Source organism: Peromyscus californicus, unplaced genomic scaffold (assembly GCF_007827085.1).
Source record: "Peromyscus californicus insignis strain IS unplaced genomic scaffold, ASM782708v3 Scaffold_11__1_contigs__length_118956290, whole genome shotgun sequence".
NCBI classification, from domain to species: domain Eukaryota; kingdom Metazoa; phylum Chordata; class Mammalia; order Rodentia; family Cricetidae; genus Peromyscus; species Peromyscus californicus.
The window spans coordinates 72,223,758-72,246,472 of record NW_026294402.1 but is presented as its reverse complement, the minus strand read 5'-3'; the positions used below and the strand labels follow the sequence as shown (position 1 = coordinate 72,246,472).

Below are 22,715 nucleotides of genomic sequence, written 5' to 3'. Positions count from 1 at the left end.
GTACAGCTAGGAATCATGGGGAATGTGCTTCCGTTCACAGTGGTTGAGAAATACGGTTTGGGAGAGTCAGGACTAGTGGGGTGGTCATGAGGGGAGGTGTTTGCATTCTAGGGAAGAGTTTGGATAGTTTTAGGAGTGGAGTCTTGATAGAAGAGAAGTAACAACCAACCCGGCTGTGGTACCCTCTTCCATTTGATGATTCTTTCTCCCATAATAGAAGATGGAGGTCTAGGGCCTTGTTACTATGATGTTACCTTTTGTTCCAGCCAGAATCAATTGGGGCGCTCCTACATCTGAAGGATCTCTGGTTGGATGGAAATCAACTGTCTGAATTACCTCAGGTAATTTAGTGTCTCCCAAAATATACAGCAACAGCAGTAAACTGTGTGTCTTTCCTGCTTCTGTGGGGCTTTCTAGAAGACCTCAGAGATAAGAAACCTTGTTTAAAAAACACATTTGCAAATAGGCCCTGAGCTTTCCCCATTGTGCAGTGCCACGGGAGAAGACCTCAGAGATAAGAAACCTTGTTTAAAAAACACATTTGCAAATAGGCCCTGAGCTTTCCCCATTGTGCAGTGCCACGGGAGATTGAAAACCCAGCCCGCCGTCTCTAAAGATGCCGAAGTCTGTACTTCATCTCATTCTCCCTGCCCAGGATAGTTTACTTCAAGCCCAGCAGACCTGTGGATTATAAAGACCATAGTTAAGACAGTATAAATCTCTGCCTCTTTTAGTGATGTGCCCAAGTGCTTTAGGATCATTTTTTTTTTTTTTTTTTTTTTGGTTTTTCGAGACAGGGTTTCTCTGTGTAGCTTTGCGCCTTTCCTGGAACTCACTTGGTGGTCCAGACTGGCCTCGAACTCACAGAGATCCGCCTGGCTCTGCCTCCCGAGTGCTAGGATTAAAGGCGTGCGCCACCACCGCCCGGCAGGATCATTTTTTAACTACATTTTTCCCCTGTGGTAGTTAATGTAAAGTAGTATTAAGAGCTCCCCCTGCCCCCGCCCCCAATAGCACTCTCGGATGAAGCTGGTGTACCACGGCGTTTAGTCTTTTCTCTACTGTTGTCAGATGTGAGACCCATGTTCTAAATGAAATGGCCCTTGAGCCATTTCCTTCTTCAGAGTGGAGTCTAGCAGGCAGGTCTAGTTTCAGATAGATCAAATGAGAAACTCCCCCCAAAAGCTTTCTCCAGCACAACAGGCGTTTCTTATTGTTACCTCCTTTTTCTCTGTCACAGGGTTTGAATCTTGAGTGTTCACAGACTGTGCCTTTCATGGTGCGGATGGTCCCGTTTACAAACGGTTTGCATGCTGCCCACTTGCTTGTGTGGCCCAGTCATGATGGGGCTACGAGCTGTGGGTGGGGAGTGACAGGGAGAAGCCAGGAAGTCTGACACCAGAAGGACACACTCAACTAAAATGTAGTTGTCACTGTGACGGCACTGAGGTTCTCATGATGTCACCTAGTGACTAATGGAACTGAGAAACTAGACTCTACTTCTGAGATGTGGGCTGCAGTCCAGAAAGAGAAACAGATAAGTCACTTGTGGTAGCCGTTGACTAATGCTTAGATTTCCCTGGAACACGTGTGAAATTCTTGCCGGAGAACTCCTGGATGGGGGAGAATGCTATGGAATACCAGGAGTGTGATAAAATACTAGCCGTGTGACATTAAAAGGGGAGAACACATGGCTGTGCAGATGTGTATAAATGACTGTGTGGCATGTGGCATTCTAACCCCAAAGGAGTTGCCTCTCCTGTGGATTACACTGTAAGTGCTTATTTAAAAGTCTCCTTTGCCTCTAGCATCAAGTTGTGCTAAACCCAAAGCCCCCTTTAGACTCTGTGGCTGTGATTCATATAGTTTATCATTTTTATTGGAAAGGGGTCTAGAAATTTACTCAAGTTTTTACACCTAGATATGTATTAAAATAACATACTTAGAACGGAGGTCTTAAATTGTTTTATTTTTGTATTTTATGTGTGAGTGTTTTCCTGGCATGTATGTATGTCCACCACATTTGTGCAGTGCCTCCCAGAGGCTTGAGGAGGGTGTTGGATCCCCTGGGACTGGAGTTGCAGATGGTTATATACTTGCATGTGGGTGCTGGGATTGAACCCAGTTCTTTTGGCAGAGTAGCCCATGTTCTTTATCACCGAGCTATCTCTCTAGCCTCAGAACTCAGGATTTTTTTTTTTCCTTTTGGTTTCTTTGAGACAGGGTCTCTCTGTGTAACAGTCCTGTCCATCCTGGAACTCGCTTTGTTTACCAGGCTGGCCTCAAACTCACAGAGATCTGCCTGTCTCTGCCTCCCAAAGAACTGGAGATTTATAAAAACAGTTTTTCATATATATATATACATATATATATGTATGAAACATACATTTTTATATGTATATGTACATATGTATATATAGAATGTATTTTGATCATATCCACCCTCCACTCCCCTCCTCCAACTCCCCTTACTCTGCTTCATCTCCTCCCAACTTCATGTCCTCTTTTTTTCCCTTTTCTTTTGGACCCAGTAAGTCCAATAAGTGCTGCCCATATGCACATGGGTATGGCCCACCTACCATGGGCCGTGCTCTTAAAGAAAAAGGACTCTACTTTCTCCAGCAGTCTTCAGTTGCCAGTAGCTCCTCACTCGGGAGGGCGGGTGAGACTTTGTGAGACCCTACCCAGTCTGGGCTCGAGTTTTGAACAGCTTGATCTTGTGCAGACAACCACATGTGCTGTGAGGTCATGAGTCCAACAGTCAGGTCATGTCCAGTGTTTGACAGCATTCACCCCCATCTTCTAGCTCGTACATTCCTTCTGCTCCTGTTTCTGTGATGTAGACCTGAGGTTTGGTTGTGAAAAGCCCCGATAGCAAATTCCGTCGTGCTGTGCCAGCTTCAAGCATGTGTTTCTCTTTCTGTGCCATTCTCACAGGAAATAGGCAATCTGAAGAGCCTGCTCTGCTTAGATGTCTCTGAAAACAAGTTGGAAAGACTTCCTGATGAAATCAGTGGCCTGACTTCTTTAACAGACTTAGTCATTTCCCAGAACTTACTGGAAACAATTCCTGATGGCATTGGTAAGTATTGAAAAGTAGCAGACATAGAGTTCCACCTGCTGTGGTCTTGAGCATTTGGAACTCACTCGAATTCTTTGCTCATCGCTGTTCAGTGCTGGGAATGTGGCTCCTCATTGCTTGTTTTTTAGAAGGAAAGCAGGGGATAGCAAATACGTCTCTCCATCCTGGTTTGGAGAAACCTGTAATATTGTTACTTTCAAGTGTTGATTCATGTCTACTTTATCTGAGCTCTATAATTATAAAAGTGACTAGTCACAGTTAGAGGACGTGTGTAAGGCCAATGAGCAGTCACTAGGATGTTTTATATGAGAATCCTAAACAGTCCATGAGAGTGTAGCTTGGACATCACTAAGAACTTAGGTCTTTTTGGACTCCATCCTCTTGATGAGAGTGCATTGGGAAGGTGCTTTTAAAGGGGACAGTCAAGCCAGGCGGTGGTGGTGCACGCCTTTAATTCTAGCACTTGGGAGGCAGAGGCAGGCAGATCTCTGTGAGTTTGAGGCCAGCCTGGGCTATAGATCAAGTTCCAGGACAGGCTCCAAAGCTACACAGAGAAATCCTGTCTCAAAAAACCAAATAAATAAATTGTGATAAATAAATGAATAAATGAATAAATGAATAAATAAATAAATAAATAAATAAATAAATAAATAAGAGGACACTGATAGAGCTGGTTATTTTTTAATATGCTGGGAGAGATCTTTTAACCATCCCTTGCTATTTATTTATTTTCTTTCTCCCCTCCCCTCACTATGTAGCCCTGGCTGTCCTGGGACTTGCTGTGTAGACCAGGCTGGCCTTAAACTTACGGAGCTCTGCCTGCCTTTGCTTCCTAAGTGCTGGGATTAAAGGCGTGCACCACCACACGACACCCACTCCATTTCCTTTCTTTAAAGGAACTTAGACCAGTGTGAGAAATTAGTACAGAATGTGATGGAACAAGTGTTGTTACTTAAGCTGTGAAAAACGTTTCTTATCATATTGTCTTTCTTGTCTTATTATTCAAGGGCCTGAACTTGTTCTTCTTTAAATAGAGATTTTCATAATGTTTTCCGTATATGCATTTCTAATCCTGTAAGAAAGAGACATGTCTGTTAATGTGCTTTTTTTGGTTCTTCATTTGTTTGAATTTCTCAGGTAGAAAGCCTTATAATACAGAAATTTTGAAAACAGAACCAAATCAGAGTTTTTGTTTGCTTGTTTTGCACAGCTGTTTAAAATGTTAATTTTTAGATGTGTGCTAATAATTAAAACATGCACACCCACAGAGACAGAGACAGAGAGACAGAGATAGAGTGTAATCGCAGGGACTGATGGCCCCATCACAGTAGTGCTGCCCAGCGCCTGTCTGGAACTGTGTGTAACCACAGATTGTCATAAGAGTATGGAGAAGAGTGTGGCCAAGGACCTCTTCCTTTCTGGTATTTGGTCAGGATGAAAATGACAACTGATGATGGTCGGCACCAGTTGAAAAGCAGATGAGGATTCTGACTTTCTAGAAATGTTTATTTAGAACCATCTGGGGCATCAGGTGCTGTAGAAACTGGATGTTTTGATGCTTGGAATAGGAGCTGACCTGCTGTGGGCATTAAAGGACTGTCTCTGGCAAGGCCCTCTGTTGTAGGCTTAGTAGATATTGAGGTTCAGATGGGCAAAAGGAGAGTTTCCTTCGAAAAGCTTTGAAAAACAAAGGTAATGGCTACAAATTACCTTGCACTTCTTCGTGAAGAAACAAGTGCCCTGTCACTTGCCTGTCACTTGAACTATTCGAGCTCTCAAACTCCTAGCTGGGAAGAGGGTTCAGGAGCTGTTTCAAGCTGCACTGTGCCCTGTGGATAGTGCCTGCATATCTCCTGATAGCAAGGGCCTGTGGGGATCCACCAGGGACTTAGTTCGATATTGATTCTGCTCCACAGTGAGCTAAGGAATGACTCGTCCTTCCTTGCCCCAGGGCTCTGCCCAAGGCCAGAGAGCTCTTCCTTCACTTCTCCTTCCCCAGCATCATGTCTGTCTTTGTGTAGAAGTGATCCTCTCCTTTAATGGGGAAGGTGTCCTTGCTAGGATCTCAGTAGATAATGAAGAGTGCCTCCGCTGTTGGTTTGTTTCCCTGGGGACTTGGAGGTGGCCCTTCACTCATTCCTCAGACACGGTCCTCTTCCATCCACAGAACAGCTCCTGCTCTTACAGATGCATCAGTAGCTAACTGTTGGTCCTTCATGGAATTTTCTGGCTTTTTTTAGTTAGCCCTTTCAAACGATTTGTTTCTAATTGCCGACTTTCTGATGTGCCGAACAAATTACTCTTAACACTCAACCTTTAGTGATCTAAATGAGAGTGTTACAGTTTCGGTTTGAAAAGCTGGTTGAAAAAAAAATAAGTAATTATTTAAAACAAAAAAGAACAGCAGAGAGGAAAAAAAACCAAGTGGTGGTTAGGTGAAGAATCACGACTAATGAGTCTAAATGACACTTTTATAGGAAAACTAAAGAAACTGTCAATCTTGAAGCTGGATCAGAACAGACTCACACAGTTGCCTGAAGCCGTTGGGGATTGTGAAAATCTCACGGAATTAGTTCTTACAGAAAACTGTCTCCTGGTGAGTGCCTTGTGTGGCTGGGGTGAGTTCAGTTCTTTGCACCTGCCACAGTGAGGTGTGGCCTGAAGACCAACTTTCGCTGCATAAGCAAAGTGGATGTGGGCTCCATCCTCAGAGCGTGGGCACTGAGCTCACACCTCACAGAGATCCCTGGTGAAGCCTGCCTGTAAGCTATGTTAGTGTACCCAGAAGAAATGAGAAAGCCCTGGGGGATGGATGCTTAGACTGCTCTGTGTTCTGAGCTGGAGAGTGGTGTTGGAAAATTTTGACCGCTGCCGTCTCTACCCTAAAAACCAGGACTGAGGGCAGCTGCCCAGACTCACAGTTTGGCCAAGCTTCCTCTCCCTACCAGGGGCAAAGACTGCATGCACCACCTCCTGAGGGTGGGTCAGCACGGTGGCAGCCAGTGTCTGCTGTCTGTCCCCTTCCCGTCTCCCTTGGCTTCATCTGCCAGGCCCTGCTCATCTCCTCTTCCTCTGCTATAATTGTCCTGTACGTGCCCTTTTAAGAAACAAGTACTTTGCTCTTTTTGCTGTCTTTCTACCCTGTGTTCCCTTCTTGTCTTTCCTCCTGCTTCCCCTTTCTCAAGTGTTATTAAGTGAAGTGGTGTCCTTTAGGTGGAAAGAGCAGTCAGAGCCTACGGAGAGCAAAAACTTAGACGTGGTGGGTCCTCTCGGGGTCCTTCCTTAGATAGCTATCCTCTGGCAGGCGTGGCTGAAGTTCCCAGGTCATCCTGTCTTAGTGGTGGCTTTAGGCTTACAGATAGAAACCATAACAGTTACAACTAAAGTCGCCCTCAGATTCTGCTGTGAGGTTCCAGAGCCCCTGGGAGCCCGCCTGCTGCTGTAGCACTCTGCTGAGCATGCCAGGCCCGCTTACCCTTCTCGGCACCCACCCTGGTCTTTCTGTGCCCCTGGCCCCACAGCACCCATGCGACATTCTAGCGTCCACGTGTCAAAGCCGCCATCCACCTGTGGTGGTCTGGTATGCTGGAAGGGCACGTAGAAACCTTGAGGGTGTAAATACACACTTTGTTGAGTGGAAGAATAGTACATTCCCCTGTCTCCACCTTTGATTTAATTTCTTTCAAACATACTATCATATCAACAGAAATTTAGAATACTTAATTACATTTCCCTAAGTGACCATTACAGACATCTCATATTCAGGAAGAAGTATTTTCTTTTGTTGATACTCTTAAAGTCCTTGTAAATAATTGCTTTTTCTGCTGAACTGTGTAAAAAAAAAATGTGATAAGCTAATAACGAACGTATTACTTTAACAGACTTTACCTAAGAGCATTGGAAAACTTAAGAAGTTGAACAACTTGAATGCAGACAGAAATAAACTGGTGTCTTTACCAAAAGAGGTACGTGCCACTAAAGAAATAATATGGTAATAATGGTGATACGTAAGGGATCAGAAGTGTCCACCAGTGGTTCCTTCTTTCTTTTTTTTTTTCTTTTGTGTTTAAAAGACTTGTGGTGCATTTAGAGAGTGTGAGTATGAACCTGCGGAGGACTGCATCCAAGAATACGTGTCAGGTACATTAGAGAGTGTTGATTGATGGGATTTTAAGTTGAGGGAAGAGAGTGGTGTTTTGGTCCAAAGAGAATGACTATTGACAGAAGTGGGTAATTTGGGAGTTTGCCAGAGAACGTGGGTGATTTGGGGTTTAACTGTTGCATTTAACTGCAAACCATTATTGTGCTTATAAAAGTGGACCATCACGCAGCCCTATTTCTTGGCAGAGATTTAGGTCAGGCCACGTTAACGTCTAGGATGGGAATCCTTTCTCAAGGCACACCTACGGAGGAAGGCCAGCAGGAAGCTGCCTTCTCCACCACTACTAGTGAAAAGAGACAACCACTCTCTATTGTGGAGAGTGACTGGGTTCTTCCGAGGCTCCTAACGTCCCTCAGAGGGGGTGGACATGCTAGCTGAAGAGAGAGCCCCCAGTGAATGGAGCACGGAGGTGTCTAGTGTCCTTTTTGAAAGGTTTACTGCGTGCTGAGAGCTGGGAGAGCTGTCCTGGAGGAAAGAGGAAGACTGAGCCTGCCTTTTCGCTCTTGTTTTTAGTGTTCGTCACATAGCCAAAAGCTGAGTTTCTGGTCCTTTCCTTCCCCTTTATCGAATAGCTGTTGGTGAGACTTCCTGGTTGTTGGGTCCTCATAGAAAAAGCTTCTTTCCTCCACGTGATCATTGGCCAACTTAGTCTTGTCTCTATATTCTCTCCTCTGGCCTTTTCACCATCTGTCTCGGAATAATTTCAAAGTTGGCGTCTGACCAGCCAGACTTCAGGGCCACCTCTTTTCTTTTCCAAGGGCTACTTTACAGGGTGTGTGGGCTTCCCCTTTCCCTTTCTCAGCTTGGGTCTCTGCTCCCAGTGCCCAGCGTCTTCTGGGTAAGTTAGATAACCTCCCTGAGTGGAAGCAAGAGGATACAGACTGAAAACTGGACACATTTCTAATCAGACATACCCTTAACGTGAGCTATCACATCTAAGTAAAACTGTCATCAACAGAAGGACTCAAATCTCCATCGCAGTCAAACTGGGACACAACTAAGATTCTGCTAATCAAAACATTTTGCTGCTAATCTGTAAGCAGTCGACCAAAACACAGCTGATAGTGTGAGCACTAGTTTTTCCCCTTCTGGGTGGGGAATGGATCGGATGCAGAATCAGCACAAGGAGATTTCTCTCTTTCTTCCTTAATGCTCTGCATGGTGTGTGGTGCTTCTGTGCCGCTCCACTCACTCAGGCTTTTGAAGTCATGATGATTTCCTCAGTTCACAGATACAAAAACTGAGGACAGTCGGCTTTAGCCCCAAAGATGATGCTCCCAATCACTATGACGGGACTGTAAAAACAGGGCAACACAAGGGATTCAGATTCAGCATGGCCTTTTCATCTGTGTGTCCTGGAGATTGTACAAAACCTTGATTCAGTAAAGAAAGGTCAAGTGACCTTTAGTCTGGGCATTCTAGAACATCAGTACAGCTTAAGGGGTATTTTTGAGGCAAATGCTAAGGAGAGCACTTTAAAGTTTAATAACAACATTCTCCCATTGTATTTGGGTGGCTCATGAATTCTTTTTTCCAGGGAGACATTTTAGGGGAGAATCTTACGAATTTTTTATTATGAAATTGCTACTGTCATTTTAACAATGAGTTGTCTGGTTAAAAAAAATGAGTCTTCAGCAGTGTTTCCGATTAGAGAGTGACACATGGCACCTTCTGTGTCTGCTTACATCCACTGCAAAAGTATTTTTAGCTTTAAAGCATTTGTGCTATTACATTTTATCTATTTTCTGGGAAATTGTGATTGATTTCCTGGCATGTAGAGTTTTATAAGTGAATAAAACAGATACTTTTTTCTTCAGCCTCTAGATAAAGCAGAAACGTTTCCATTTTTAGGAGTGAGATCTTTCTAGACTATCTTGAGCCTTAAAACACACACACCCAGATCCCAGGATAAGCAAGTCACCGAGTGTATGTCTCTGGCTCTGCCATGGATCACAGTTTGGTACCCAGCAGAAATCGTCTGACTGTTTGTCTCATCGGGGCTGACCAATTAAACACAAAGTGTGTCCCAGCCACATGTCAAGTCACCGGTGTGTACAGTTAGTGTAGTCTGCCCTGTGATTGTCTGTGTGTGAGCACCAGCTCTGCCTCCATGCCTGATTTCTTGGAGTCTTCCCTTTGGAAAACGTATTACCTTTTTTCCTTGATCTATTAAGTTGCATACATGGCATATCTAAGCTAAGACAAAAACGAGTCAATTTTTGTGTCCCAAGTCCATAGTTGTATAATTGCTGTTGGTTTGCTGTGTCTGTAGTTTCCCCCATATCGTCTCTCATCATCTTATTTGATGGTATTTGATATCGTCAGTCTTACAGCACAGTTCCTCACTCCCAACCGCATGTATTCCCATCTAGTTTCCCAAATGACTGAGGGGAAGATGTTTGTACTGTTGGGTCACAGTAAAGGATCCTGTTTGTGTTTCGTGGTGTCCTTTGTAGTAAACATTTGGAAATGAATGAATGTCTCTTGTTTTCTTACTTGTTAGCTGCTTGGAGTTTTAGAAAAGTCAGGTAAACTTGTCATCTTGTAAGTATCGTTCTGACTACAGTTACGTCTCCAACTCCCGTTTTGCTTCATAAGTGCATGAAGATTCAAACTGTCTGACTGCTCTGTGTGTTCATCCTTGTAAACCATGGGCATTTTCTCTCCAAATAAATGTAATAACTGCATGGCCTGGACTCTTGTATCGTTATGTGTTTCTCACATTTGTTCAGATTATTATTTCACAAAAGAATGCTTTTCTGTGACTTAGATTGTAAGTTACTCAGAAATTCTGAAAGGCATCTTTTGCCACCTCATCTGCCTTCACTACATTGTGCTCTGTCGGCATGATTCCAGCTTGTGGTGGAAAGGCTAAACCTGGCTCATTTGCAACACATGGCATGCTTCTGAGCTCCCAGCCACTTACTTGTGTGTTTTATTTCTCACTCTGTTGCTTAAGTTTATATTCTTCTGGGAAAGGGGAAGAGTTAAGGGGATGAAAATGCAGGAGTGTGATTTGTAGGTGGGCAGGGAGCCAGTGTGTGATTGTGGGTCTGATGAATGAGGGTAGTGCCTTCAGGATTCCCCAGCCAAATGCTACCTTGAAACACCTTCTGGCTAAAAGAAATTGAGCATATGGCTAAGTTTAGACTACAGAGGGCATTTTTTGCTCGTTATTTTTGTCTGTATTGGATCAAACTGAGAAAGGTACCCCAACTATGTCACACCTGTTTGGTCAAATGGGCTACAGTAGAGTTCGTAGGACATTCATATATATATATATATATATATATGTGTGTGTGTGTGTGTGTGTGTGTGTGTGTGTGTGTGTATTTAGGCAGTGTGTAAATATTAATTTCCTGTAAATACTCCGATATTCAGAAATGTTTATGATGTTAGAGTATTTATTTCACAGCTTTTTGCCTTATACTTTAAATTTGTTTGGGTCTAAGTTGCCCTTGCATTTTAAAATTAGTGATAATAAATATAATATAAAACCTATACATATTAAAATAAAATACAATTGACCCTGAGATCTGAAGACTGAGAATGCATTCCTAAATTTGAAACAGGAAATAAATCATAAAAGAAATGGTTAACAGGGTTGAAGGGATGACTCAGTCAGAAAATGCCTGCCACACAAGCATGAGGCCTGAGTTCAGTGCCCGGAGGCCCTCGTTAAGAAAAGTGGAGCATGTAACCCCAGCACCGCGGAAACAGGGGTTCCTGGGCCTTCCTGGCCTGCTAGCTTAGCCTGATGAGGGAGTTCCAGGCAAACGAGAAACTTGTCTACAAAATGGGAGAATGGGACTTGAGAAAAGATGAGCTTGCCACCCAGCCTTCAAATGCACACTAAGATTCACATGCAAGCAGGCGCACACACAGTTGGTGAGTGTGATGGTTTTGTCTACCTGGAAGATTCCTTGTCTGAAAGAGGATTGAAAACAGTTTATGGGTAGGAAGACATTTAATCTCAAATGAAGAAAATCTTAACTGTTATCAGAAAGTCCTTCATGTCACTGAGCAAAAGATGTGTCTGTCATGGAAAAGTAAGCAAAACCAAAAACAAGTGATACCCAGAAAGGGAGAGTATGGGGGAAATTCATCTCATCGGTTTTCACAGAAGTGAGAAGACATTTTAATATATCAGAATTTTAAGGTTTTAAGTGAAATGCCAAATGTTGACAAATATTGCAGGGAAAATACATATTATTGTGTAAGTATAAATTGCTGGGGCTGACATTTTACTCTTCCGTTTCTAGAAATTTATTCTTAAGAAAATAGTCCATTCATATTAAGACACACACAAGACTTGTTTCTCAGATTTTAGACAGGAGCATCAAACATGCCCCAGGTACCATCCCTGTCCTGAGTGTATACAGAGGTGGCTGTCATGTACCAGTCCCTTGTGTCAAGTTCTTGTCTGATTCTTACAGTACTTTTGTGAGGTGTAGACAAGTCAGTATCACCATCTACCAGATGATTAAACTAGTGCAGAGAGAGGCAAAGAGGTGCTGGGAACTAACGGGCACCATCAGCCGTGGATGTTTGTGAAATAATCTCTTATATATCTGAAGGGGGTAGTATTGTGCGGCCAGTAAAATCCTTGAGAAATTTAATGGCAGTAGAACATATTCTTGATGATATATATGCTGAAGATCATAGTGTCTTGTTCTTTGTGTGGTCCAATAATTTGTGGAATCTCCAAACCATGTAATTTCAAAAATGTTCATGAAGTGGGGAACATTTTTTTTTTTTGAGACAGGGTTTCTCTGTAGCTTTGGAGCCTTTCCTGGAACTCACTCTGTAGCCCAGGCTGGCCTCGAACTCACAGAGATCCACCTGGCTCTGCCTCCCAAGTGTTGGGATTAAAGGCGTGCGCCACCACCACCTGGCTGAAGTGGGGAACATTTATATAATATAGCACAGGCTCTGAAAAGGATTCTAAAATCATGTATATTATTTTTGTTCACCTTGTATTTCAGGCCAGATTTTGTTTTCTTGTAAGTTTTCCTTTTTGCCTGTGTGATGTGGGTTCTGTTTATGCTACCAATATCGAAAGAACAGTACCATGAGATAGCAGCCTCTTACCTGCAGGCAGCCATTTGCAAGCAGCATGGGTGCCTGACCTAGGCTGCTTCTCTGAATCATCAGTCTGATTATGGTCTTCAGATTGCTCCATAAGAATTCCCCTTTAGAGCAGTGGTTCTCAACCCATGGGTCATGACCCCATGGGGTTGTCAAATGACCCTTTCACAGGGGTTGCCTAAGACGATCAAAAAACACAGATACTTACATTATGATCCATAACAGTGGCAACATTACAGTTATGAAGTAGCAAGGAAAATAATTTTATGGTTGGGGTCACCACAACATGAGGAACTGTATTAAAGGGTCGCAGTAGTGATAAGGTTGAGAACCACTGCTTTAAAGGTTTCCATGGTGATCTTGAGACCTTTCCTAGGCTAACTCAATGGCAGACAGTTAAATATAGGATCATTCTGAATTAACATTGACACAAAAGAGCTAAACTTGGGTTTCCTGCTACATTCTGTAGTTTTTAGAGACTCCAAATCCAAACCCTTGTATTCTTGGAAGGTGTTATTAGTGGTTTCAGGGAGGCTTAAAATACCAGCTTCCTACATAACTGGTAATAGGGTATTTAAACAGTGACTCTGCTTCCCAGAATTTCTAAGTGATAATAGACATTTGATCCTGATGACCGCCAGGGAACCTTCAAATTCTGCCCATGAAACCAAAAGAGAGATCAGAATACACACAAATGATTCAGGGAACATGATAGTGAGCTCATGTCAGTCCTTCACTGATTTTCATGTAAAGGGTATTGGGACATGCAGTCAGGTAGTTCTTACGATGTCCAGGTGAACATGCTTGAGCTCTCTGGTGGCGCATAGGCGATGGATGGAGGGTAGATGGGAGAGGTGGTGCTCTTGTCCAGTGTTCTAACTTTGTGTACATGTGTACAAAGTGGCAATCTCGTCAAGTGCCCGTGAGGATTTCCATGAGACATTTTGTCCTGTTAGAGTATGAAAGAAATGTAGATGGCAGTTTATCACAATGACCAGGGGTTCTGGGAAAGCTATGGAGGGGCTGAAGGACAGTCAGTCAGTTTGGATTACTGGTAAGATTTTTAAAAACAGAAAGAAGAAAGGTGTTTCTATAGGAAGTAATGATGTAGAAATAGAGGGAATAAACTAGTTTTACTGGGATGGGAAACTTGAATTCTGAGACCTGAAAGGGACAGCCTCTGTGCATTGAGGCTGTGTGACAAGAGACAGATCTGTGTGTTTTGTAATGTTAATATGTTTACATCTGTTATGGTTGAACTCTGCAGTTAAATATAGTAATTGGAAATCCTGATATTCTTAGAAGAAGAAATCAAAGGAAAATGCATGAGGTTAACTATGTAGCAATTTTGTAAAGATGTACTGTGCCCTTTTAGGGGTGTTATATTCATGTATTAAGTACACACAGAAGTAAAACAGGGCAGGGGATCTATTCAGACAGCCTTGAGGAGGCCAGACTCTCCCTCTGGTGAGAGGCCCTGGGGTACTACTTTCCCATGTGTCCGAGGGACATCAATGGGTCCCTTCATGAGCTTTCTCTGCTCGGGATGGCAAAGGCCAGAAGAATGCAGTGCTTTATGGAGTCTGGAGAAGGTTGTGTCTGAGATTCCTTTGGTTCAGCCCTTTCTGACTCACAAATCCATGGCCGATTTGTCCAGTAAAGTCTTGAATTAGTGTGTCTTGAAGACCACACATAGGAAGTTCAGCCGCCCTGGAATAGACTTGAATGTGGACGCAGCTCTTGGTATAATGAAGTTGTTGACAGCAAACCGTGGCGAGACAAACTATTCATTTACCAGTGTCGCTTCTCACTAAGATGTTGATGGTTTTGCATTCCTCAAGGGAAAGTGATTTTGCCAAATTAATTTATGAGTGACCAAAAGATACTCAAATATATTTAGTGACAATGCATGTATAATCTATCAGGTCCCTCCCTTCCTTGCTTAACCCTGGAATATTGAAAGCATGGGAGTTATAGGGCAGGCCTTGAGCTGTGTGTACTGGTGGCAGCGTTACCTCTGGCCTAGTATTTTGAAGTAGAATTGTTTAATTCCCTTATGGCTAAATAATACATCCTGGACTTGTGTAGTTTAGTTATCATTTAACCAGTGCGGTGCATTAGGTATCAGCGATGAAAAGTGATAGTTTTCCAAATGAGAGTTTGAACTGTATTAAGTATTTTCTTTATTCAACGTAGAATATGTTTAACATTTTGTATAACTGACAGCTATCAGCATATATTTGGTAATCATATATGCTCACCAGTGAAATTTAAAATTGTATGGTATATTTTATGCATCTTTTTCATGCTGTTGGTAAAATATCCTACCCCACCCCTCCTCAAAAATGGAGAAAAGAACAGATGCGTTTTCTCTCCCACTGTAGATTGGCGGCTGCTGCAACCTCACCGTGTTCTGCGTCCGGGACAACAGACTGACTCGAATACCTGCGGAGGTGTCGCAGGCCATGGAACTCCATGTCCTAGATGTGGCAGGGAACAGGTAAGGAAGGCTTTTGCTGGAGAGAAACAAACATATATGTAGCCCCGTCTTGGCCGTGTTATCTCTGCCGTTGTGGCCTGGCCACCTCTAACGGAGCATAGACTGCCTAACTGCACGACCAGAGGGGTTAGAGAATTCTTGGTGGGGACCAGACTACTAGAGCCAGGTGGAGCATTGACAGCGCACCTGAACTTAGGCTACTTCAGAGCAGAGGGCTTCCTAGATGACAGTGCATCTACAAGACCAGACAGTGGACTGGACGCTCTGCCTTTGCGTCTGTAGCTACTTTCGTAAGTCACAGTGGGCCTTAAGAGACTCTGTCTGCACAATGAGCTTGAAACCGTTTGAATTTTTTTTTTTTTTTTTTTTTGTCCTGAGGCAGGGCAGAGTTTCAGGATGTTGTCGAAGCTAGGCTTAGGCCATCTGCTTGCCCCAGCCTCCCAAGAAGCCTGGACCAGAGTCACATATTACCAAACCTGGCTGAATTTTAAACATGGGTCTTGCTGTTCTGTGCTAGTCATTTTCAACCTCCTGAATCCATAAATAAAGTTGTGTTGTGTAGGGGCGTGCTTATGGGGAGAGGCTCCATAATGTCAGAGTATCCACATGATTCAGAATCCAAACTACAGTCAAAAGCAGGTGGCGTCCCTGTGAGGAATAGCAGTGCTCGTCCTCACATTCCCAGCTCTGCGCTGTGCCCAGGTTCTGTGGTCTAGAACGCAGCCCCTTGTCAAGCATTCCGAGTTAGTTTCAGCACTCCAGATGCCTTATGCACCTTCTCCCTGGGTGTGCACGAGCTAGCCTTTCCACCTGGGACCCCCTCTCTGACTCTGCCTTGGCTCTTCGTCACCCACTTTATTTTCTCTTGGGGTTTCCCCCTTTGGATCTTCGTAAAGAGCTTCCCCTGTAGTGATGCCTGTTGGCACGTATGCGTGTGTGACCCTTCTGAACTTGATGTTGTCTTAAGGGACAGGGCCTGCTTCTGTGTCATTGTATCGCTTTTCCCATCACAGCCTCTAGCACATGGTGGATGCCTGGTAAATTCTTGACTGAAGGAAAATGTTAGTAGCTTTGCAGAATGTGCAACCTGGTGTTGCAAAAAGGGTTTTATGATCTTCATTGCTAACAGGAATTTTAAAATTGCTTTTGAATGTGAGAGGGATAGATAAGCAGTAATGTATTAAACTGGAGAGAGCTGATTTTACTTGGTAAAGGCCTGCAGGGCAAAGAGTGCTGTGGGACTGACTCCCACGTACTGATTAGCTGGTCACTTAGGTCAGGCACAAGCCCACACTCTTCATCCTTTGCAATGGACCCTAGACAGCCGGGCTAAATAAGCTGTAATTGGAGGTGAGCTATGGCCTCGGAATGCTCACCTTTTTAAAGGTTAATCCTCTGGGGAAATCTTGATAGATTCTTCAGGCCATTAAGAAGTGACTGGGAACTCAGGAATGATTTGGCCTGAATGTCAATTTCTGCTAGCTGCTCACTGCAGCCTTTGTAGCTTGTGAAGTACTGTTCTTTCCAGTTGCTTTTCTGCAGTCCAGGAAACTCAGGAACTCTGGACATTTCCCTGGTCCTAGCTATACTGGGAAGTATGAATTTCCATTCCTAATTCTTGAGCAGAAAGATGGCTCTGGCTTCTAAAACTGTTTCCTGTGAGTAGGGGCATCATTCTCCAGTTCTCAGAAGAAAGGGAAGTTACATTTTTATTATGCTTGGGTTGGGGTGGAGACATTCAGTTAAGAAGTTGAGGTACATAGTCGTCATCTGAGTCAGCTCACTGTGCCATTTTGTCCATCCATATATAAATTCATAACTAAATTCTCAGCCTTTAAAAATGTTTAATCACTACTTGTTTTAAAATTTCAGTATTGAAACTAGTAATAATAATAATATCACCATGTCAGTGTTGAAACTTGCAGAAATGTCATCCATGGGAGATGATTGAAGGTACAGCCTTTAGCTCTGCTCTCAGGGATATAATCGTGACTTGCCAGCGAGACTGGTTGCTACTGTGCAGGAACTTGCTTTAATAGACCTGAGAGGATGTATTACTGCAAGAGAGAGTCTAGAGTAAGTACCATGTGGGAACTATGAAGCCCTCTGTGGCAGTGACGGGTAGTATTCTGTATCATCAGCTACTCTGGGACACAGGACAGAGTTTCTTAACTCTTCATAAACTCTCTGCCTAGAAATACTCACCAGGAACACACAATAGGGTACTTGGGGCCCTTGCTTCTATAAATAGTACCAAACACTAGAAACAGTATCTGTTAGTGGGTAGGTTAGACTTTTGAGTTTTGTGGTGTGTGTGTGTGTGTGTGTGTGTGTGTGTGTGTGTGTGTATTTATGTATAGACATACATGTCCTAATAAAACAATTTAAACATTTTTAAACTTGAATATTAAGTCATCAAAAATTAGATTTTTTTTGGTCCGCATTCAAATGAAGACTCATGATGCTGAGTGAAAAAGCAAGTATTGAATGTTGTTGTTTAAATTTTATTGTTTTTTTAAAAACAAAACCATATCTGACTACACCAAGCTATCAACAGTCACGCCCATGTCAGTAGAGGATGATAGAGACTTTTGAGTACATGGGACTTTCATTTGAGAGATTTGCTCCCCCCCCACCCCCCCAGATGCTCTTGTCTAACCTTTTATATACTTCAGACATGTTTTGAAAACTGCTTGAAACTAGGACATTCTACTTGGAAGTAACAAACAAATGAAATACATAAAGTATAGCAATGTTCAGCCATTGGCTAGCACTCCATTAGCCAGGAGGCACGCTGAGTTCTTAAATACCTTTGGCAAAGTAGTTGCTGTAATATTCCTGAGGCGTGAAAGGTCCCTTGAGGCTGGGTTGGTCACAGTTTGTTTGGCCCTCCTCCTAGACCGCCAGCGCGAAACCGTCAACACCAGCTTTTTATTTCTTGGGGTGGGGTGCTTAAGAGCGCACAGAGATGTGTGTGAGTGAGACCATGGCTGCTTGCTCTAATTCTGTTATCCAGTGGTACAACTTCGGTTATACCACTTAAGGTTGGTACTTAAGGTACCAACTGAGGTTGTAAAGTGTACTTACTCCTCTGGAAAGCTGCAGTGTATTGATACCGTTTTCTGACTTTCCAGTCAGATGGTTTCCCTGAGGGAAGCAGAGGAGGGTGTATGTGTCTGCAGTGAGCAGGCCACAGCGAGTCCCGAGAAGCCACTTGCCCTGGCCAGCAGAATGTGTGCAGGCTGTGTAGGGACAGGAGCACTCCAGGTGACACTGGTGTGTACAGATCCGTCGAGAACAGGCTGGTGTGTGGTGTAGACTTGGTCAGCGGCGCCCGCCCGCCCGCGTTGGAGCTGGCTGGCACTTGGGCTCTTCACAGGAAAGCCAGTGTTTCAGACAACTCGTTAATGTGAGTTGGAATACGATTACAGGTCTGCTGTTGTAGAGTCTAGTAATTTATTTCAGCTTTTATCACCCACTTGTCATCCTTGGAAGCTGTTCTTTGTTGGTGATATTTTTAGCCTCTCGTTCGCCTTTGCCAGGGCTCACTGGGCAGCGGGTAATGGCTCTGAGGTATTGGGGAGCAGATTGTCTGTTTTGTGCCAGTTTTCAAGTCTTGATTTTTTTCCCCCTTTGTACGTTGTGTTGTGAACAAGAACAGCAGAGTTGCTGACTGTAACGTTCTTGAGCAACACTTGGAATTTTTAACATTTTAGAGGCTATTAGCTTAACTCCGATTTTAAAAAGAAACAGTAAAAATTCAGAACATTTCATTCCTATAACATAAAAGTGTTTGCATACATGATGCTCGTGCTGTGTGTCCGTGTGTCTGTGTATGTCATTGCTGCTGGCAGTCGAACCCAGGGCCTTGTACATGCTAGACAAGTGCCCTACCACTGCTCTGTGTCCTCAGTCCTATAGTGGATATTCACATATGTATGTATGCATGTTCATACCTCTGTCACAGTGCCTGGCCAAAAACAATGCCTTCAACCTCCTTGAGTTTGAATGTGTATACAACAGATGTTATAGAGAGAGAAAAATGATTTTGGGGCCAGCAACAGAGATTTCACTTGCTGCCTCATTTGAGGAACAAACACATCTAAATGAGGAGAGGGGTGGAGAGGACAGCTGCTTTCTCCCAGATGCCTCAGATGTCCTTGTATTGGTGTGAGCTCTTCACTGCAGGGAAATGGGTGTGACCTTCATTAGTGCAAGATTGTCTTGGTTGGGTTCCTACTGCGATAGAGGCCACAACCAAAAGCAACTTGGGGTTCCTTATTTCATGTCATACTTTAGGTAACACTCTGTCACTGGGGGAAGCCGAGGCAGGAACCTGGAGGCAGGAACTGAAGCAGAAGTCATGGAGGAGTGCTGCTTATTCTCGATACCCCTGGCGTGCTCAGTTTGTTTCTTATACATCCTGAGACCACCTGCTTAGGAGTGGCATCACCCACAAGGAGTTGGTCCCTTCCGTATCAATCATTAATCAAGAAAATGCCCTACAGACTTGCCTGTATGCAATTGGGATGGAGGCATTTTCTTAATTGAGGTTCCTCTTCTGGAATAACTCTAGCTTGTGTGAAGTTGACTGAAAAAACAACAAAACAAAAAAACCATAAAGCAAATACAAAACAAAACCAACCAGGACAGTTGACCCCTTGTCAGTTTGACACACAAACACATCACTTCAACTGTAAACGTTTCTTCCTTGTTCATTCCCATAATTCATATTAATATCACAATGTAAAACATAAATAACTTAAAAAGCCCCCACAGTCTTTAAAAATTCAAACACTATAGAAGTCTAGTTTCTTTAAAATATCCCAAATCTCTCAACTGTGGGCTCCTGTAAAATTAAAAAAAAAAACAAAACAAAACAAAAAAAACAATATGCTACATACTTTTTTTTTTACTCCAAGAGGGAAACACCAGGACACGGTCACATCAAATAAAAGTAAAACCTGAGTTCAGGAGTCTGCTCCGTGCCTGGTGCCTGGGACTCGTGGTCTTCTGGGCTCCAGAGGGAGGCTCCGTTTCTTCAGCTCTGTCATTTGCACCAAACACAGCTTGTCCCACATGCTCAAGCCACTGTCACTCCTCAGCTGTTACTGTCCTTGGTGGTTTGGTCCTGGCATCTCCTGTGTGCTGGAGTCTCCATAGGCTGCACCTTCAGTCATGGCCTCCTAGTCTCTCTTTGGGATTCTGATTCTGCCGCATGGTACACACCTCAGCTTTTCTCCATGACCCCTTCAATCCTGGGGTCTCCACTGTAATTGAGGCTATACCTTCACCAATGGCCTCTCCCGGCCTCTTAGAGTGCCAAGCTTCAGCTGCTCTCCATGACCCCCTTTTGGCTTCAAAGCTAGCACCACCTGTGAGACTCTCAGACACTACCAAGTTTAACTGCCAGCGTGACATGCAGCCCTGGCCCCCTCTGGACCCTGGCTTTTATGCACTGATCCTGGGAAAATATTCCCAGAAGTTTTTACCCCGGTGATGCTGGTCTCTTAATCAGTACCTGCTGGCTAGTTTTATGTCAACTCGACAAAAGCCCGAGTCATTTGGGAAGAAGGAACTGCAACTGAGAAGAGGTGTTCTGTGAGAACACCTGTAAGATATTTTCTTGATGATTGATGTGGGAGGGCCCAAGTCACTGGACAGTGCCACCCCTGGGTCGGTGTCCCTGGGTGTATAAGAAAGCAAACTGAGCAAGCCAGTAAGCAGCACTCCTCATGGGCTCTGCAAGCAAGCCAATAAGCAGCACTCCGCCATCAGTTCCTGCCTCTGCATCAGTTCCTGCCTCCTGGTTCCTGCCCTGAGGTCCTACTCTGACTTCCGTGGATGATGAGCTGTAATGTGGAAGTGGAAGCAAAATAAGCCCCTTCCCCTCCAAGTTGTTCTTGGTTCTGGTATTTTATCACAGCAATGGAAACCCTAACTAGGGCCACAGTTAGTTTCTTAGCTCCAGCTAACCAGTATCCGTTGTTGCAGTAAAACAAAGGTTTCACGTCAATGGTCATTGGTTAGTCATATCTGATTCTCCAACCTGAGCTGATTGGAACCACAGATTCTTAATTCAGAATACCACCAAATGGTCCAAGTGGAGTCCTTGCTTCCCCCTGGAACTTTACAAGCCAGACCTCTGTTGTCTGCCCTGCTTTCAACATTGCGATCTTCTAAGCTTCCACAGAACTCAATGTCATTCCCACCCCAAAGTTCCGAACACTCTGACAGTCCTCCCCCAGACAACATGGTTGTGCCTGACACAGCAATGATCCATAATCCTGGCACCAATTTCTATGTTAGTTATGTTCTTATTGCTGTGATAGACATCGTGACCGAAAGTAAGCTGGGGAAGAAAGGGTTTATTTATTTGAGCTTACACTCTCAGGTAACAACCCATTACCCATGGTTATTTTTATGAAGGACATTTTGATGGCCACAGTCTACCAAATCTTGGTGCAAGCATAAATATACAGCTAATATTCAGGTGTCCCATTTCAGCTTTTAAAGTGTTCCTATGTGGATTCTCTGATCTGAAATTCAATAATAATCTGATGCGACTGTTAATTATCACCTGAGTCTGAGAATTGACAGTGACAGGGATCTGAAAGGTCAGTGTTTAAAGCAATAGCTGGGAGGGTCTCCCCAGAGATGGCAAGTGCAGCAGGTGCAGAATGAAGTTGAATTCTTTGCCTCTCTCCTTCCTCCCACCCCTGGGGACCCCCAGCAGCCTACCAGTGAGACGTGATTTATACTGTCTGGGCTGTTTAGCCACGTGCTGTGGAGGTCCTACGGAGAGCAGTGGTAGCAGTAAAGAGAAGTGGGCACCTCACTTGTGACTCTCTCTCCTGGCAGATCTGTTTATGAACATATCTTTTTATTCTCTGGATCCAGTCTGAGGGCTCTGCCTTTTATTTTCTTCCCACTTGAGTTAGCAGGAGTCAGTTCCCTGACCTTTCAGGTTGTAACATCTCTTGTTTCATGTCAGGTTGCGTCATCTGCCCTTATCTCTGACGGCTCTGAAGTTGAAAGCCCTGTGGTTATCCGACAACCAGTCCCAGCCTCTGCTCACGTTCCAGACGGACACAGACCGCACCACAGGGGAGAAGATCTTAACTTGTGTCTTACTTCCTCAGCTGCCTTCCGAGCCTATCTCCCAAGGTGATTTTCTCCGAAGGACCGTGAGCTGGAGCTAGTGTCTGCCCATAGGGCCTCCTCTTCCCTAGTTTGCTTGCCGTTTTGTTCAGTTTGCTCCTACCAGAAGCAAGGTAGGGGCAAACTGAACCCTACGAAAAGATCACTCGCCTCTGTTTATCATGACTGAAATTCCCAAAGCCACCCTTTGGTTTGGAATTACACAGTAAGGATAAAAGTATAATGCTTATCGGTGGGGTAGCTTGTTAAAATCCAAACTGATATTGGAGGATTCCCAGGTAATAAATACCGTTGGCACGGTATCTTTAAACCAGTGAATTATTTTGAGTCATTATATCTTTGTTTTGTAAATTTTGTGATTTTAAAAAAATATTCACACAAATATCAAAATGATGGTATGAATCCATTGCTGAGAGATACGGATTTGGTAGGAATACTGGAGTCCCTGGAGCTGGAACACTCCAAAATGACTTTGCTAGTCTCAGGAAAGTGTAGCAAAGTGCCATGAGAGAGAGCACTGGCCTCCCTTGACTGCCACCAAACCACATTAAAAAAAAAAAGACAAAAAGCTGTGCTCATTGTGTGAAAAGAGTCAGAGCACCCTTTAGTGCATTGGAACCTTCTATGATGAAACATTAAGCATCCCAATCTAGCAGCTACCTCAGAGGATCTCAGATGGAGTTCCATTATAAAGGACTAATTCTGCCCAGGCCTTTTTGCTT

The 22,715-nt window shown here is 43.8% G+C and overlaps 1 protein-coding gene across 1 annotated transcript in view; it reads left to right on the top strand.

Moving 5' to 3' along the window:
• Lrrc1 (leucine rich repeat containing 1) overlaps positions 1-22,715 on the top strand; it is a 119,517-nt gene that overhangs the window by 93,341 nt on the left and 3,461 nt on the right. Inside the window, exons 7-12 of the mRNA XM_052714925.1 lie at positions 267-341; positions 2,938-3,082; positions 5,560-5,678; positions 6,964-7,047; positions 14,717-14,832; positions 21,827-21,999. Of these exons, the coding sequence (XP_052570885.1) occupies positions 267-341; positions 2,938-3,082; positions 5,560-5,678; positions 6,964-7,047; positions 14,717-14,832; positions 21,827-21,999 (712 nt within the window). The remainder of the gene's footprint in view (positions 1-266; positions 342-2,937; positions 3,083-5,559; positions 5,679-6,963; positions 7,048-14,716; positions 14,833-21,826; positions 22,000-22,715) is intronic.